At 44.7% G+C, this 17320-nt stretch overlaps 1 protein-coding gene across 1 annotated transcript in view; it reads right to left on the reverse strand.

The window, feature by feature from the left end:
* Positions 1-6109, reverse strand: part of spock1 (SPARC (osteonectin), cwcv and kazal like domains proteoglycan 1) — a 78801-nt gene extending 72692 nt beyond the window's left edge. Inside the window, exons 1-2 of the mRNA XM_076033056.1 lie at positions 5963-6109; positions 5302-5439 (exon numbers count right to left, since the gene is read on the reverse strand). Coding sequence (XP_075889171.1) covers positions 5302-5439; positions 5963-5986 — 162 coding nt within the window. The 5' untranslated portion in view covers positions 5987-6109. The remainder of the gene's footprint in view (positions 1-5301; positions 5440-5962) is intronic.
* Between the last annotated feature and the right edge of the window lie 11211 nt (positions 6110-17320).

Below are 17320 nucleotides of genomic sequence, written 5' to 3' on the forward strand. Positions count from 1 at the left end.
GTCACGCAAATGCATGATGAAATGTGCAGCACACACTGAGTGTCCCGTACAAATAGGATTTACAAGGGGGAAAAAAAAAAAATTATGGCATGCAAACAGTCACAGGGTGACAGGATCCCGTGTGGAGCGGAGAGGGAAAGAAGGGAAGCTGGACGAGGGACGGAGGCAGGAAAGCCTCTTTCTGGAGGAACGAATCAGGCGAGAGAGAGAAAAATTCCTTTTCATTCTCTCAGGATGGAAAGAAAAGAAATAAGGGAAGGGAGACGGAGGGAGATATTAGTAATATGATGCACAATCAGACTATTGGGACACTTTTAGAACTGTGAACAACATCTTATTCCTGAAACTTTGACTACAAGAGGACCCTGATTGTTCAAAACATAACAAAAAGATTGCTCTTTACCAAAGTGTATCTCTTTTATTGCCTTCTATAACTGTAAGAAAGTAAGTATTTTTGAATAGGGTGTAGTAAAAGTGAAGAAAAGGTCCACAAGAACCACACAGTTTCTTAGTGGGCCGTGTCGTAACACAGCTTCAAACAAACCGCCTGTTCTCAGATCTCGCAGCAATTATTTTGCCACTGCGTCTCTCGCAGCCGCTCCAGCTGGACCCTCATTTTCTCTTTTGTCCTGACCAGAATATTTACATGTGGCCCGCGAGCACCAGCCACCTGCAGCCACACAACAGGGCTCGCACCGCCCTGAAATGTGAGGCAAACTCGGTGCGGCATGATAATTGTACATTTACGAGCAGCAGCAAGACGATATTTCCATAAAAGCTCATGAAAATTAAACTCCCAATTACGCCGTGAGGGGAGAAGGATATACCGTGCGAACACGTTAAAAAGTGAGTTGTCAAAAAAGAGCCACAAGGGTGGTGAAACTATTAGAGCGGTGAAAACATTTTAAATTATCCCTAATGAGCTGTAAGATCTCTGAACCAGCTTTGGCATTAAAAAAACGAAATAAAGAAAATGAGTACATATGTAAAATAAAAGAAAAACAGGGAAACTGGTCCACGTCTTACACGTGATGACGCAGATGAGACGTGACAGCACACAAAGAAATATGGAATCAGCGAGGGAGCCTGTTTAAAAAAACAACAACAAAAAAAAAATCACTCTGAAGCCAGTCCAGTTTGTCAGTTAATCCAAAAATGTGTCCTTTTTCCCCCGGCAAAAAACACAAAATCTAAAATTCATGCCTGCTTCCCATCTATGGGCACGTAGCAGAGACGTCGGCCTCGATTTGACTCGCGGGCAAACGTGTTATTTTGAGCCGACACAATGAGGTATGTTTCTGGCTCGTGTAGTTGTCCCTCAGTAGAAGAGGAGAATAATAAATCCACCTCCTTCTGCACTGATAATAATAATAATAATAACAATAATAAAAATAATAATAATAATAATAATAATGATAATAATAAAAACAGACAACAGAACATTTACTAGAGCTGTGTCTGAGCAATCACAAGCCAAAAACTTTATTTTTATTTCTGCTTTCAAGATGAGCCACCTGAACTTTTGACTGTTTAACTATTGCACCGGCTCCCTCTGCTAACAAATGGACACTCATGCATTATGCAGGAGGGAGAAAGCGGCTCATCAGGGATGCAGAGTGAAACATGGCAGGCAGAGGAGACCGGCAGAGGGGAGGAGTCATAGGTGAGGACAGAGGGAGTGAGGGAGGGAGGGGGATGGGTGGGGGAAGAGAGGAGAGGGGCGGGGGATGGGGGGAGGGTCCTCCACGGCTGAGGAAGCACAGGGTCATTCAGCGATACCGAGACGGGGGAGGAAAACGGGAGAGATAGACAGAATCGGCGGCGAGAAAAAAGGGGAGTCAAATCCCGACGAGGGATGCGGCGGTGAATCGACTGATTGACGTCCTTCACGTCTCCTCCAATCATGCGAAATCCATTTTAATGACTGTTTACCCCACGACGCCTCCTCACCCGTTCACCGTGAGGGAGTTTTGAATTGACAGATTTTAAATCTTTCATTGCCCCTCGGGTATGAGACGCGGCGGAAATGTAACGTCGGCACTTTGAAAGGCCAAAGAGCACGAGGTACTGCGGGGGGGGATGAGGAGGTGGGCGGGGCTGATGGCAGCCAGGAGGAAAAAAGGGCAAATTATGCATATTGTGCAGACTGAGCTGGAGGAGCAGAGCCGCCACCGCCGGTGCGGCGGGCAAATGTAAAGTGTGACATTATAGGTTAAACGCCGGTTCACAGAGGCTGACAGCACCATTAGCACCTTGATCTTATATTTTCCAGAATATTACCGCAGCCAGTTTGGGTCCGAGAAAGAAGGGCCGAGGCATGGACTGTCACAATAAGTCAGCGCGGGCAACATTCAAATGCGCGGCGAGGTCGGCCAGCCGCAGTTATAGCAGCTCTGAGAGGCCATTAAATCGCACTACTGTCCTTGCCTCGGTGTGAGAGCATGCTGGGGAATCAATTTATTGACCCAAGTATGTCCAAATACTGCACACAAAGGTGGAAGTCTGTCCTTTTACTGCTTGTTAGTATGAAACATTTCACAGCCGACCCGCTGTGTTACGGAACAAACGGCGGCCAAACAAATCGCTAGCGGGCAAAGCCGTAGCGTGCCGAGCTCGCCGCGTGACCCCTGCGCCGAAAACACGGCCCTCCGCTCGAGCTTTTGATGTTCTCTTTAAGTAGCTGTCCGTCCTGTTGTTCCCTCTTCATCACTTAGACTTTGTAAGTCAAAGCCCAGGGCAAAGAAGCACGGAGCAGGACGCCAAGGCAGCATGGGGGGGACTGACTGAGGAGCTCTTCCCCTCCCACCTGCAGTGGGCTAGGCCTTATTTTAATTGCTAAGTTTGATTTCAGTCGCGCTAACTTTCTAATCTAGTAAACTTTGATTTGCCATAAGCATGCGACGCTCGTTCTTCAAATATTAACCGCTGTATTCATGGATTCTCCGAGATTGATTAGCCCAGATTATTATTTCTGGTCTGTCTATGATATTAAATCCAGTAAGTAGAAGGGATGCATGTATGTTGCTGAAAGGGGGGAAAAAAACAGAAACCTGCCCTGCAGGTTTTCTCATGCAACCAGCTAAGCAAGGCACTCATATTCGCCGGTACTTATGCAGACACAACGGCACCTCCTGCACGCGGCTGGTTGCATCGCTTGCGATATTAAACATAAATGTCACAGCCTCAGCCGCTATCTATTTCTCCTCCTCTCCCCTCTTTCCGCCGCTCACGTCTCCCCTCCAATCCTCCCTCCCACCGACCTCCATCCCACACTGACAGTTTCCTGTTAATGAGTTTCATTCGCGCTGGAGTCCACAGCATGAAATAAACAGTGGGCAGTGAAAACACACCCACACACACACACACACACGCACGTACACACACACACACAGGTAGCAGAGCCCCGGCTGCGTGCCTCCAGACATGTCTGATGCAGGCTCAGCTCCGATGGCATATGTGGGAAGCCAGTTTATTGAGGCCAAAGTTGGCCTCATGTCAATGGAAAATCCCTGGAGAACACATACAGGCAGCGAGAGACATCAAGTGGACAAGGTGGCGTCATGGTGGAGAAGCGACGGAGGCGACTCATGGTGTGCGTTGACATAGGGGAGGAGCTGGAAGGGTGTTGTTGCAATTGAGGCCAAATTTAAGGCTTGAAGGAGGAAACTGGGTTGGAAACGGCAAGATTGCCTTTCGCTATGCTGAGCTCTCGGCTGGGCTGGGTGGGGGTAGCAGATGGCAGGTGGAGGTTGTGCACTTGTCAACAATGTTTTCGTATCCTGAGATCGCACATGATGGCATGTCAGATTCAGCGCCACGAAAAAACAGAGCAAAACAAAAACATAATTGCCATCGCTCAACACATCCAAACTACCGGCAGGGAAAACGCATGACATTTATATTTTCGCAACGGTGATTCAGTCAAACTGCACATCCCATCAAAATCATTGCCAAACACGCAGCCAAACATAGTCTCATATCATTCATGCCCTCTTGCGCCACCACTGGTTCACTCAGGGGACAAGCAGTACGTTGTGACACTCTACAACGTGGGCGGGACAACAAAATGCGCCAATTCAAATATGAAGAAGCTTTATTTCTAAGGAGAAAAAAAAAAGACTATAACTCATGAGAGTGCTTTGAATTTAATGTCTAAAACAACGTCTGCATGTAGGCCGCCACTGGAAAACTGAACTGCAGCCAAGATCAATGGCGTCCAGCCACTGGTTGGTCCCTGGTTTTAATGTTGAGGCTCGTCGTCGCCGAGCGTTCTTTATTCTCGGCTCGTCACCACCGCTAGCTTAAAATAATGCGCGCTGATCAGCCCATTCAGAACCGAGGCCGCATGTTCTCACAGCTGCGGCATCACCCCATCCAATAAAAATCATCTTCAGATGTTTTATGCATCGTTATCCGACGCCGCTGAAAAATCGGGCAGCGCCACAAGCAAAACTAAAGTAGGTCTGCGAGTGTCATCAGCGTGGCTGCACAGTAGCAACAGACAGGATCCTGATGCCGTTCGTGCACAAATTCCTGTGTGTTGCTGTCACGCCTCAAAAGACCGTGAGGACGCTACTGGGAGCTGAAATTGATCTATAGCCTCTTTTCATTAGGCACAACACATGCTCAGTATCTCCAAACAAATACAATAAATCAATCGGTCAATCAAAACACTGACCTCTCCAGCCTAAGAGCAACTGCTCTGCTGAACTTATGTGTTCCGTGTATTTATTTTTTTCAATGAGCAACACATAGGCTGTAAAGCAAAAGAAGAAATGGAAAAGCTAAAGCATTATGACAGAGGTTCGACGTTCTTCCTTTTTAAATCCGCAGAACAAACAACCCCTCACACAGGTCACAACCTGGCACCCTCTCATGCTCACAGAAACAGCCTCTCTAGGACTCTTTATCCGTTACACGGCCACTTTGAATAGAATTAAATGTTTACATAACCCCCCCCCCCCCCCCAAAAAAAAAAAAAAGTAATTCAGCCAGGAGCTTCAGCAGTCCTGCCAAATCAAGAGCTCTCATTCATGTGAGGGGAAAAGAAAAAAAAGTGAGTTCTGCTCCACTCCCCAACCTGCGCTGGAACCTGCTGAGTCTCTACATGGTGGATTACGCCCGTTGGCAAGCGCTCAAGTGCTCACTGGGTGTATCAAGGGTGCTCTCTTTCCCGGTGCCCACGCGCACGCGCACGTACATTCAGCCCAATTATGACCTGCCCTAGTGGCGAGATGTGTTGTGCGCCCCCCCCCTCCCTCCCTCTCCCTTTCCCCCCCCTCTCCCTCCGTGCAAACTCACGTCTCTGAATCTGTTCCAGGATCTGTCCTTGCCGTGTTGAGCCGCGGCGCTCGGCCATTTGTCGCTGGTCCCGGCGGAGAGCCTCGCCTCTGCGCCCAGCAGGAGAGCCAAGACAGGTAGCAGGAAGAGGAGCATCTTCTGTTAGCGGAGGAAGGGAGAAGGAAAGAAGAAGAAAACACACCGGATGCTCGTTAGGGTCGAGGTGAACTGAAGGCGCGAGAGCTGAAGTGTCACAGGAGCGGAGCCAAGTGCGATGTGCACTTTACGGAGCGCACAACAACCCGACGCTCCGTAAAGTGACGCATGATAGGTGGACGCAGTAGACCGTGGGAATAAACGCTTCCCAAAAGCCGGAACGAGTGAGTGGGAGCGCGTTCTTCCAAATCGCCACCGCCTTCATTTAATCGGATTATAAACACTGGGGCAGCGGCAGATGGGGGAGCCGCAAACCGATTAGTTCGCCAGCCGCCAATTGAAGCGACAATTAGCGGCGTCAACACAATTGCCCTCTTACACATGAGCTCTTTTGTCTTGGTTTCACCTGCACGCCTCGCTCCGCCAGCAGTACCGGTGGAGAATTAGAGCCCAATCACACACTTCTGTCTTCTAGTTTGTGTTGATGCGTTGAGGTGGGGGTAGGGGGGGGACGTCGCGGACCTACCTGAGTCAGGTTGCTTTCGCTCATTTCCGACTCCCGGGAGTAAAATAAGTCCAAGGCTCCCGGGCAATCCGTTGGCTCCCTACCGCTGCCAGAGATGACGGCGAATGAAAACAGCTGCGAGAATCAGCAGCGCTCCTCCACCCCCCCAACTCCCCCTCCCCCTCAGACACCGCCTTCTCTCTCTCTCTCTCTCTCTCTCTCTCTCTCTCTCTCTCTCTCTCTCACTCACCCTCACACTCACACTCACACACTCACACACACACACACACACACACACACACACACACACACACACCCTTATTGATTTTTTTTTTTCTTCTTTTTTTGTCAGCATTCACACCCGCGCACAGATCTGGAATCCGGGATCCGTGTCAAAACGCTGTTCTGCTTATGTGAGACACAAATTCCATGTTAGTCACGCGCCTCTGTTGTGAAATTCCAGACGTGTTCGCCCTAATCAATACAATTAATACGCATGAACCATGACATCTGCGCTGCACTGCTGCCGCCCGATGAGCTGATAGTGCGGCTCCTTCAATCCACTTTCAGCAGCAGTCCAGACATGTTTTACTCTTCGAACAGGATACTTGTGTTGTAATCAATTCTAAAAAATATGTTATTTATTGATTGATGTACCCCATAGCCTTGCCCATTTGCCCACTCTGGATCCAAACCCAAGTGTTTTCAGTCATGCTGTAGGATTCCATCACCATTCAGCTTCCTGTACTAAGGGCAAAACCTAAAAGTACAGCATGCTTTAAACTTTCAAAAGCCTCAGAGGAAGATAGAAGAAAGAGTGCAACTCGAGCTCCTGTGCAAAGACATGCGTGTATGGATGCTGCTGACTGACTAACTTTTAATCTTGTGCAATCAAATAACAAAGAGAAAAGTTGAAAAAAAAAAGAAACATTTGAAGAACTGTGCTGATTGCTGCAGGAGACCCAAAGGTCTCAGACAATGCCTCTCCCCTTGGAAGTCAGAGCCACAACATCACTAGAGCTGTCAAGTGGGAATATAGGACATTCTTCTTTTATCCTTTAACAATTCATAAATAGGTTACGCAAGTAGGGCGTGATTTTGTGAGGATTTCGTGAAAGGGCCGATGACTTTAATATTTCATCTATGATTCCGCACTGCTTAGCCCCACCCACCCTGCATAATGCGTCTGTGGATGTGTTCAAGTGAGAACTTCACTGCTCTTCATTCAGTCTTTAATTGCTACAGTATCAAAATCATATCCAAGTTTCAATATATGTATAAACAAATGTGATATTGTAAAGTTTTATTGATGCCAATAAGTGACACATGCACGCACGCACGCACGCACGCACGCACACACACACACACACACACACGCAATACTAATTTGGATTACAGTCCAGCATGTTTGAGGGACACTCGCGTCGATGTAGGTGTATCAGTGATAGAGTTTGAATCATCAGACAGTACAGCGAGCTAAATAGGCCCCACCGTAGAAAGGTTACTTGTCTGGTATGCGTCATTAGCAGCGGATGGTTTTGAACTGTTCAGTGTGATGCCTTGAGAAAAATGCAAGATCTTAAGGTGAACTGATAATTGCACGCGTTTATTGCACGGTTACGGCTGTTGCACTCCACTGAACAACGAGCGCCGCATCATAAAAGCAACAGCTAGAATTAAAGGACCGCATAACGGGCATATAATGAGGCGCTCTTATAGGAAAGCATGCGGAGCACTGTTCAGCGTCGTGTGTGAGCTGTGAAACTGAAGAGCCCCCATAAGTAGCTTCTGACCTGAATGAATATGGAACACTTGATTTTGACATTTAGAAGCTCTTGTAAGGCATTTATGTGCAGTACAGCTTAACAGTTATGTGGCCTGTGTTAAACCACTTCTCTGACATTTACAGTGAATGCAGGTGACAAAGGTACACTTGTTCTGGTCTTTATTATAGGAAAAAGTTGTTGTTGTTGTTTTAGCTACAACCAAATGACTGCATTCTCAATTTAGTTTAGCTCTTACTGTTGTGACTCCTTAAAAAAAGTGCGTCTGTGAATTTGCATGAAACTTTGCTTCGACTTCAGTGACCACAGCAGCGCAAGGCCGTCTGCTGCAGATGACATCTCATCATCTGTGTCTTTCTTGTGCAGGGGGCTAAATGCATCAGCATGTGGTATTTACACCATGCAATAAAGTAAATCGCTGTTCGATGCTCTCGGAGGCATTCTTAAATCCAATCATACATCTGACGTTCCACATAGGATGAAGAGAAGGAATTCATGGAGCGTGACACACACCAGCAAATGGGATAAATGTCTGAGCATCATGATAAGTGTTTCTGCAAGTCTCTTAATGAGTTACTCATTAAAGGACCCCTGTGTCCGTGAACAGGATGTTACTCATCAGATCTAAAAACAGAAACAATTTAATATCCACATAATAATAATAGGATCATGTTCAGCGGGCATAAACAAAATAGCAAATGACACAAATCACTTTGATGATTTTCCTCAGTCCTTTGGGCACCACTCCTAAATGTGTCACATTTTGCTGTTTTTCACTATTCATGTTAATTTAAAGTACATTTTGAAAAAGAATACTGCAATGTTTTTAGCTCCTGATCATTTAAATCCTCAGAAATGATAAAATCCATAATTTACTTCTGTTATTCACTCTACTCTGACGCGAGTCACGCATGCCAGCAACAAAGGCCTCTGCTTTTTTTGTTTGTTCGTTTGTTTGTATCCCCCTTTGAGTGACGGTGACACCTCGTCTGCAACGCATGGTGTTATCCTATCCCAAATGTTGTTGTTTTTTCCCTTCACAAGACATTCATCTGCCCTTTGTGACGCAACTAGAGGGCCTGGGCCCCTGCTAGCATCAACTTCCTATTCAGGTTTTCTTAATTCTGCACTTATGTCCATGATTCCGTGATCTTGAATCAGATAGAAGAGACTTTTTATGTTTAGAAATCTGTGTAGAGTATGATTTTTTTTTAAATGCTAAAGTGAAACAAGTCTTGTTATTTCCATGATATCTTTCGTTATTATCATCACTTGTTACTGACTCTCTCAAGACGGCGCAGCATGGCGAGGAACTGTCCCTGGTCCTGAAAATTGTTCCCTGTGATATTGCAGCAATTACCAAATCATCTGGCAAAACACAGGCTGAGGAATAACATCCAAACGCCTTCAGTTGAAAACTCCAATTTCTCAGAGCTACCCTTGAAAGAACTAAACAAACACATTTAAAAAAGGGGGATTGGGAATGGGGGGGGGGGGGGGGCAGACAAAGTTAAATTGTCTAAATGTGGTTGTTTCCAGTTAGATTTGCTTGCCCTCTGGAGAGTAGTATTGATCTGCCTCATCCACATGAGATCTCAGGGAGAAAACCATGTTAAAAACTAACATAAAAACCCAAATGTCAATATAATTCAATGAACATGCAAATATTATCATTGTGGGAACTGACTAGTGGGGTTTAGAGGAGAATTGAGGGTCTCTTTCAATGGAATTATGGACCCTGAAATTGAAAGACTTGTCTGACTGGATCTGACTTTTCATTTGATGTCGTTAACTTGATTTTTATCTGAAGAATCGGGTGGTATGTCTGAAACCTTTTGATAATTTCAGTAAAGAAGCAACAAAGCACCATACAGTATATAGTAAATAGTCTATTGACTTTCTGAGAAAAATAAAGGATTTTAAAGTCAATGACCCTGACATGATGATTTAAGATGTAGAGGCAGCACAAGTAATCATAAAGAAATCAAGACAGAGAAAAAGGAGTCAGAAAAATAAACATTTTCCCACAGTTTGTCATAATCTGCTCTTCTATGAACACAGACAGTGATGCAGTGCGTGAAGTCATGGCCAGTGACTTCACAGAGAGCGGAGAATACAGATTACCGACAAAGGAAACCGTGATAACGTTGAAAAGGCATTTCAGGAGCACAGACCAGTGTTGCGTACCCTGTTTCAAACTGTGGCACTCGGGCTCCAAACACTCTCAAGATGTTCCAGAGGGGCAGAGGACACATAAGAGGAGAAAACAATTTAGTTTAATAAACCAGCAATGACACTGAGAGGTTATCTTCTTACGGCAGCCGACTGCTGGAGAGGACAGAACGGGAGGAGAGATGCACTGCAATGCAGCACAGCACCAAAAAACTGCCGGGCCTCCCTCTAGGGTAAGAGCGAAGACGCAGCGCACAAGGTCATCAAAGGTTTCTTGACACTAGCACAAAAGAGGGTCTTTCGCAGGAGTATTGTCTGACCAGAGGCCAGGAGCAGACAGGGAAGAGCCCCAGGGAGGCTCTCAGCTGCTCAACGCATGCAGCCTTATTGTCTTCATTATCTCGTCAAAAAGATCTTGTGAAATTTCTCACTGCAGATAATAGATTCAGTAATAAAGAAAAAAAAATCTTCCAATGCACAGTCAATTATTTGTCTTTGAGCTTGTGTTTGAGTCAAAAGCCTCCTCTGTACCCACAGACCCTCACCTGGTCTTTGCACTCATAAATGAACGGTGCCTTTCCTTTGTGGTATGACCTTGGTTTTATTTACGACAGCAACAAACACAGCTTTGGAAAACGGACTCTATTTCTCCAAGTCTGCGCTTCTGAGAATGCATGAGAAAACAACAACTCATATTGCGCATTTCAATAGATCACAGCCGAATGCTTAAATAGAATTGTTTTTTTTGTTTTTTTACAGATAAGAAAGTGACGGCAGCATCCAAAGTGGGTAATACTCTCGGAACTATGTAAGTCAGCTATTGAAATTGAAGTTGTTTCTGGCTGTGTGGCCAATGAAAACATAAATCATAGCATGTGTTATGGCCGCTGCCGTTACCGCGGTATTGTGTGTGTGCGTCTCTCTGTCTCTCTCTCTCTTGCTCTGTGTATGTGCGTGTGTGGGTGTGGCTGTCAAGCATTACCCAGATGCCGTGCACCTGGGCTGCCGAGGGCTGGACCTGCCCGAAGATTCCTCCACCAATCGCGGAAAGGCCCCGGAAAAGAGGGAGAACATAAAGACGCTGGCTGACCTTCATTCGAGAGCTGGCTGTAGGCGGCCAAGCTCGTGTGCCTTCGAACTTTGTGTCACTTGACTGCTAAAACGTGTTTTGTTTGGGGCATTAGTTTGAGTTTTGGGTTGAGATTGCAAGAGGAACTTTAGTTTTAACTTCACATTTCCTCATGCACTTCACCTTAGATCCTTTGTTAGTCACACTAGAGATGGGTGCTGTTTTGTCCTGTATTTCCTTTTTTGCTTAGTTAAGAGTAGATAATTAGGTTTTTGGTTTCCTTCTTTTTACCAAATAAGTGAGGTACGTAAACACTTCTAGGAAGTCTCTTTTTGTTCTTTCTTCTCCCCTCCTATTTTGACCAGCACCCATTAAGTTCCTTGTCCACCTCAACCTTTGTTTATATCCGCCTTTCTTATTTTTTGTAATAAATAACCTTTGTTAAACCACGTTACATCTGGTTTTATGTTACTTCCCTTTCCCCTTTCCCCTCACGAGCTGGTTGTAACAGCATGTCATTTTGTTTTGGCGATAAACTGAGCAAGATATGAACACCGCTATAGAGGATCAGAGATTCCACTTTAAAGGCGGCAAATACTGCAAATGACCACTGCGATAAAGTCCGTGCTAGAAGACAAATTCCGTGCTAGAAGACAAATCACATTTTTTTTTTTATCATCTGTAGATGATAAAAAAAAATGTGAGGATCAGCAATTCTTAGACGTCTTTCTGGGGGGTTGTGACAGAAAAAAGTTCAACATCTGCGGTGTGCGCAATTAATTTATGGTGGTCTCTGAGAACATGTACAAAATGTGCCACATGAAAATTCCCATATAACCAAAAGAAGTAAATCAGTTAGTTAACTGCCCATGAGCAAAAACTAATTTCCACAGAACAGAAAACACCAACGCACACTAATTGAATTCGCCAAAAACAGAGCCATTATTATAGATTTGGTGATCTAAGACTAAAGAACATCAAAAGAAGAAAGGCATTTCCCCTGGAGATCGCTGGTTGATTTTTTACTAAATTAATGCCAGGCTAAGAGCTTCTCCAATTTCCCTGGAGCCCGTGTCATTTGCAGACATTGTCAGTCCAAATAAGTCTCACTCACTCCCCAACATATCACTCAATCCTTGACACCAGCAGCGTCTGACTGCCAATTAAAAAGGTATTTCTGCCTCCCTGTCCATCAATCTGTCTCTGAATGTCACCCCCAACACCCCCACCCCCACCTCCCTCCCTTTTGTGTGGGTCAAAATAGGCCTTGAAAAGTACCCCAGTTTCACCACAGCCAATCTGAAAGATAAATTCTTGGCCAGACAGATTAAAAATGTATTAATATTACAGAGGGGGAAACCTTCCAAAGTGCAGTTTCTCAGAGTTCATGCGCAGTCTTATGCACCCATATATACTCAAGACAAGTGGAATGAGAGAACAATCATAGTAGTGCAGGGAATGACTTGAACGTGGTAGGCAGACAATGTGAGTCAATATAGAAATGAGAAATAAAAGAAGGTCAAGCAGAGCAATGTCTGCAATGAATTGTCAATAGCCCAGTCTTCAATTCACATAGGACAGCCTTGGGTTAGACATGTTCATTCTCATATCACCTGGGTCCTGAACTCACAAACCTTTATGAGCAATGACTCTTGCTGATCATGTTGAGCTGCCCGGACAAAGAGCGAACTTCACACGAGGTCAGAAATACATGACATTTGACTGTACAACGACCCGCACATTGATTATTAAAAGCCTACTAAATATAAAATGTCTTTTGGAATGGCTTGTCTCTATTCAGGTGTTTCTGCGCCCTGAGTTGAATCGTTCAGATGGTTCTCATCATCATCACGAAATGCACAAACCTCAGTTCGTGACCCTGTCGAGCTGGCACCTGGCTTCACGTTTCGACCGTGATCAATCGTCAGGTCAGTCCTGGGAAGAAACAGTGGAGATGTATGTACCAACACACAACAAACTTACAAAGAGCTGCAATGTGTGTTCCCTCACGTTTCAACAAAACAGTGACTATAAATAATTTATCCGTGCCACAAAAAAATAGCACTGATGTCACGATTATCTTGCAAGTACAGCTGCACAGTCAATGTAATGGACACGGAAGGATTCAGAAGTGAAACTGGTTGGATGAGAGGTGGAAAAGTGTCCTTGATGACATTGATATGACAGCTGGGATACAGATGAGTAGGTATGTGGATTACTCAAAGAGGCCTGTCCATCACTCATTAGATGGGCAGCGAGGCTTAAACAAAGGGGTCAATAAGTAGAAAGGTAGGTAAATGGTACAACAACCAAGCAAGTCACTAGGTGAATGAATAAATACTGTAAGTAGGACCGTAAGTAGGGGGATTGTCACGTAGATAGGTTGGTCTGTAGGTAAAGTGTAAAAGGGCAGATAGGTAAATAGACGGGTAGGATTCATGGGGTGGTACGAGGACTGACCTCATGGGGATGACTGATGTAGGTTTCCTTGAAAAAAGTCCAAGCACTGATTACACACACGGTTACTCCTGTGCGTGTAGTGTCCAATTCCATAATTATCAAGGTAGGCAGTCAGGCATGTGCATGTGGTCACTTGCGGTTTGCTTTCATGTGTGTGTATTGACATCGGCATTGTGACGGTGGACCAGGATGTCTTTTTAAATGCGAGGCAGCAGCTCTGGCTTTACCTGCGCTGTTCAAATGGCCCTGCACTGATTGTAAGCAGGGGTGATTAGTGCCACAGGGATGATGATTTACATTGGCAAAAATGTCCTGAGAGTCAATGAGTTTAGACTCTCTTTTTCTCCACCCACCAGACCAAGACGATTATGGGAAATAGCGTGTAAGGTTCCAATCCACAGGAAACCTAATTCTGCCCATTTACAGGGACCACAGCAGGAGCGTGACATTTCTACTTCTGTCGTGTGTTTCTTGCATATAAAACAGAGCATTATACAGAATGTGGATAGATAGATATAGTTCAATATTTGGAAAAATATTGAGAGATGAAAGGACATTTTGATGAGCTACACTACAAACTGTCATCACACCATTTCTGACTTGGATAATGGCAAGACAACTACATTGTCTCTTCTTTTAAAAACCTCCAACTGGTCCAGTCACACAGTTTATACTCCTCTTATTTCTGTCACATTTCCACTCAACTTTAACCTGATACATTATTTAGTATCAGAGGTTATAATCCAGCCTTATCCTTGTTTAATTGGATTTCTTTTTTTTTTTTTTTTTGCACAAATTTTTCTGCATTTCCTTTGTAGTAATTAGAAGCAAGTAAAAGTACATTCCTATTTAATTTGTGCACTTTTTCTTATTCTCTGACTTTTGCATTATAACACCTTCGTTTCACCTCCGTTGGAGCTTCAAATTGTGGCTATGGATGTAAAACAGGGCACCTCTCAGCTTTTTCTGTTTGTGTGTTCCTGTGTGTGTGTTTGTGTGTCTGTGTGCACAAGACCAAAATTGTTTTGGACAGGCACGTCACGGCTGCCTGTGCCAGAGGTCCTTCTGTGTGGCAATAATCCAGAATGCTTGGGTTGAAAATGTTCACACACTGAGAGGCAGACGGCGATGCTGCAGACAGCAGACAGCTGGTCCCTGTGTTCCTGTGAGCTTCATCTCAGGGTCGGGTGGAGTCATACAGTAATGTTGGACATTCAATCAATTTTCAAAAACAAAACAAAGTAATTTTTTTTCTATTTTTTATTTTTCAGAGCAGCAGAAAGATTTTGGTACTTTCAAAGCTTTTCCAAATTAATTCACCAACATTTTTTTTAAAGTAATTATTTATTTATTTATTTTATTACTATACATTGGCCCCAGCAAGGTAACAGTTATGCTCTGGCTGTAACAGTGACTTGTATCATCCATATTTTCATATCCAGCACTTTTAAACAACTTCCCGCTGCACAAACTGTGAAATAAAGTGATCTCTGTTACCTCTACTGCACCTATGAGGAGGACTTCTTCTCGCCCTCATCTTTATCCAAAGGAAAACACCCATTTTCCCTGGTGAGGAGTCAAGAAAGAAAATGAGACACAATGAAACACAGTCTGGCAGCCTTGCACTGATACCAACTGACTCAGCTGGAAATGAACAAACCTTTTCTGCCTGATGCCAGACAGACGTTTTCTCCAGTCACCTCCTGTTTGTGTGTTTGTTTTACTTCCCCTCTCCAAAACGTTTCCTGTGGGCTCCTCTCCAGACAAAAATGTGAAATGAATGCCATCGCACTGCGAATCACTCTTCCCAACTTGTCAGGCTCAGATTGCATTGAGGCTTCAGAAACCAGTTGTAGGTACAAGGCATTTTAAAACACTGCCTTTGAGCAAAGTTTCAAAGTATTTTCTGCTCGTTCTTCTTTCCCCCATCCAACCAAGTTAATAATCCTCTCGTGACCCCTCCGTCTTATCTTGACCTTTTGCAATTGGCCTGACCTCGAGGTTTGAACTTTAACATTAAAAACACTTGCTTGACCAGCTTAGTGTGTGTAATTTACATAATTCAGCATATAAACAAACTTAGTTTTGACCTGTTGTGAACTTGGTCTCTCCAAGTTTGCAAAATGATTTAAGAAAGATCTGTTTGTGTTTGGCAGCAGCATGTCTTGACTCGGCCAGCTTTCGGCTTTCCCAGGGTTTTTACTGGTGCAGATGTATCAGTAAATGTTGCACTATGTACCATTGTGACATCACAAAGGGCACTGATATCCAGAAGAGCGGATGAGGTTCCCGTACAACTCTATGGCCGATGCATTAATGCCAAAATCAAAAACATTGGTGAAGGGACATTTTACACAGTATGGGACTTTTAAAACCAAAGTGCATCCAAGCTCGCATGACCGCTGCTGGCCAACACCTGTGAACTCCACCACTGGGATGCTAATTGCAAGAGAAGAAAGCCTGTCAGCTCCAATCACTAGTCCTTGGCTTATTTTGGGGGAGGAGGGAGCCTCAGCAATTTAAAGGAGGTTTTTCTCTAACTCAGACAAACTAATGTTTTTTTTTTTTTCGCTATAAAGGCAGCGCCCACAAGAAAGTGGCCATAAAAAGCGCTGCAGCATGAAGGACAAACGGGCTCCTCGGAGTCGGGTGGCTGCCGTTCTAATATCAGTGGAAGGCCTGCGCACTCAGCTGAGCTGGGAGGGAATTGTGCTTCTCAGAAATCACCGAAACGTCTGATGAGGCTGGAGAAGGATGATAATTTGGCCTCGTCAAAAGTTTGAGGCGAGGGAGGAAATAATGGAGCTAATGGACGCCAATCAACTCTCAGCCTGTAGCACCTACTTGACGGCGGTGCCAAGCGAGTCGAGCTCGCACTCGAACGCGGGGTTATTTGTAGCGATTGGCTCTATGAGATGGCAGCGACAAAGCAGATCCGTTTCAACTTGAAATGCAACACAATGTGCTTTTCTTTACGGCCCATTTTACTCTTCTGATGAGGCCGGCTGCTCATTTAATCCACATCCCTGTGTTTTAAAGCCCAATTATCAAAGTTTGAAAAGTTAGGTGAGAGTCCGGTCATCTGAATAAAATGGAGTCCTTACCACACAACCTAGTTTGAACTGCACAATGCACAAGAAGCTCCGTCCACCTCAAAACAACAGGCACAGATAGTAAAAGAGAAAGCACCTGCTCACATTACTCACTCGCTTTACTTTCAATTCACCCCCATTCAGACACTCACTTTGGACTTCAAGTCGTCTACGTCCCTAAATGTATTCATTTGCTGTCACACGATTGGCCAATTTACTGCTACTTGGGGATAGTATATTTTGTTATTTTTCTGTTTTAAACGCAAGTACCTCTCACCTGGAGTCCTACCACGTTTCAGTCTGTGAAGATAATATGACAAGGAGTAGACAGAAGAGAAAGAAAAAACTTATTGCCATATGTAAAGATAAATAATTCAGGGTCAGCGGGGATGTAAATTGTTGGTTTATCAGCGAGCTACACTCAAATCCCGGTGGAAATGTTCGGTAAATGGCTTTTGTCTGCGGGTTTTAAACTACTTTCCCCACCACGCTGTGTTGTTAATGACCTCGGAGGGAAACTCACAAGCACATCGCTCTTGTTGCCCTTTAACTTCCCTTCTTCACTGGGAGAAAAATAATATTTCTCCCCGCGTTATGACCCTCCCCCTGTGCTTTTCAGCCGCCATTGCGCTCCTTTACCAGTTTTTATTTCACACACCACTTCAGATCAGTTGGAAGAGAGGAAAAAAATCACGACTTAAATTTCAGCCACATTATTTTTGGGGGGGTCCTTCATGCAAGAGGGGGGAGTGGGTGGAGGGGGCAGGAAGTGAAGTGGCAGGCTTGAAAAGGGAAGCATTTT

This window comes from Nelusetta ayraudi, unplaced genomic scaffold (assembly GCF_046127955.1).
Source record: "Nelusetta ayraudi isolate G7.1 ecotype Tasmania unplaced genomic scaffold, CSIRO-AGI_Nayr_v1 ptg000039l, whole genome shotgun sequence".
In the NCBI taxonomy this organism is placed as follows: domain Eukaryota; kingdom Metazoa; phylum Chordata; class Actinopteri; order Tetraodontiformes; family Monacanthidae; genus Nelusetta; species Nelusetta ayraudi.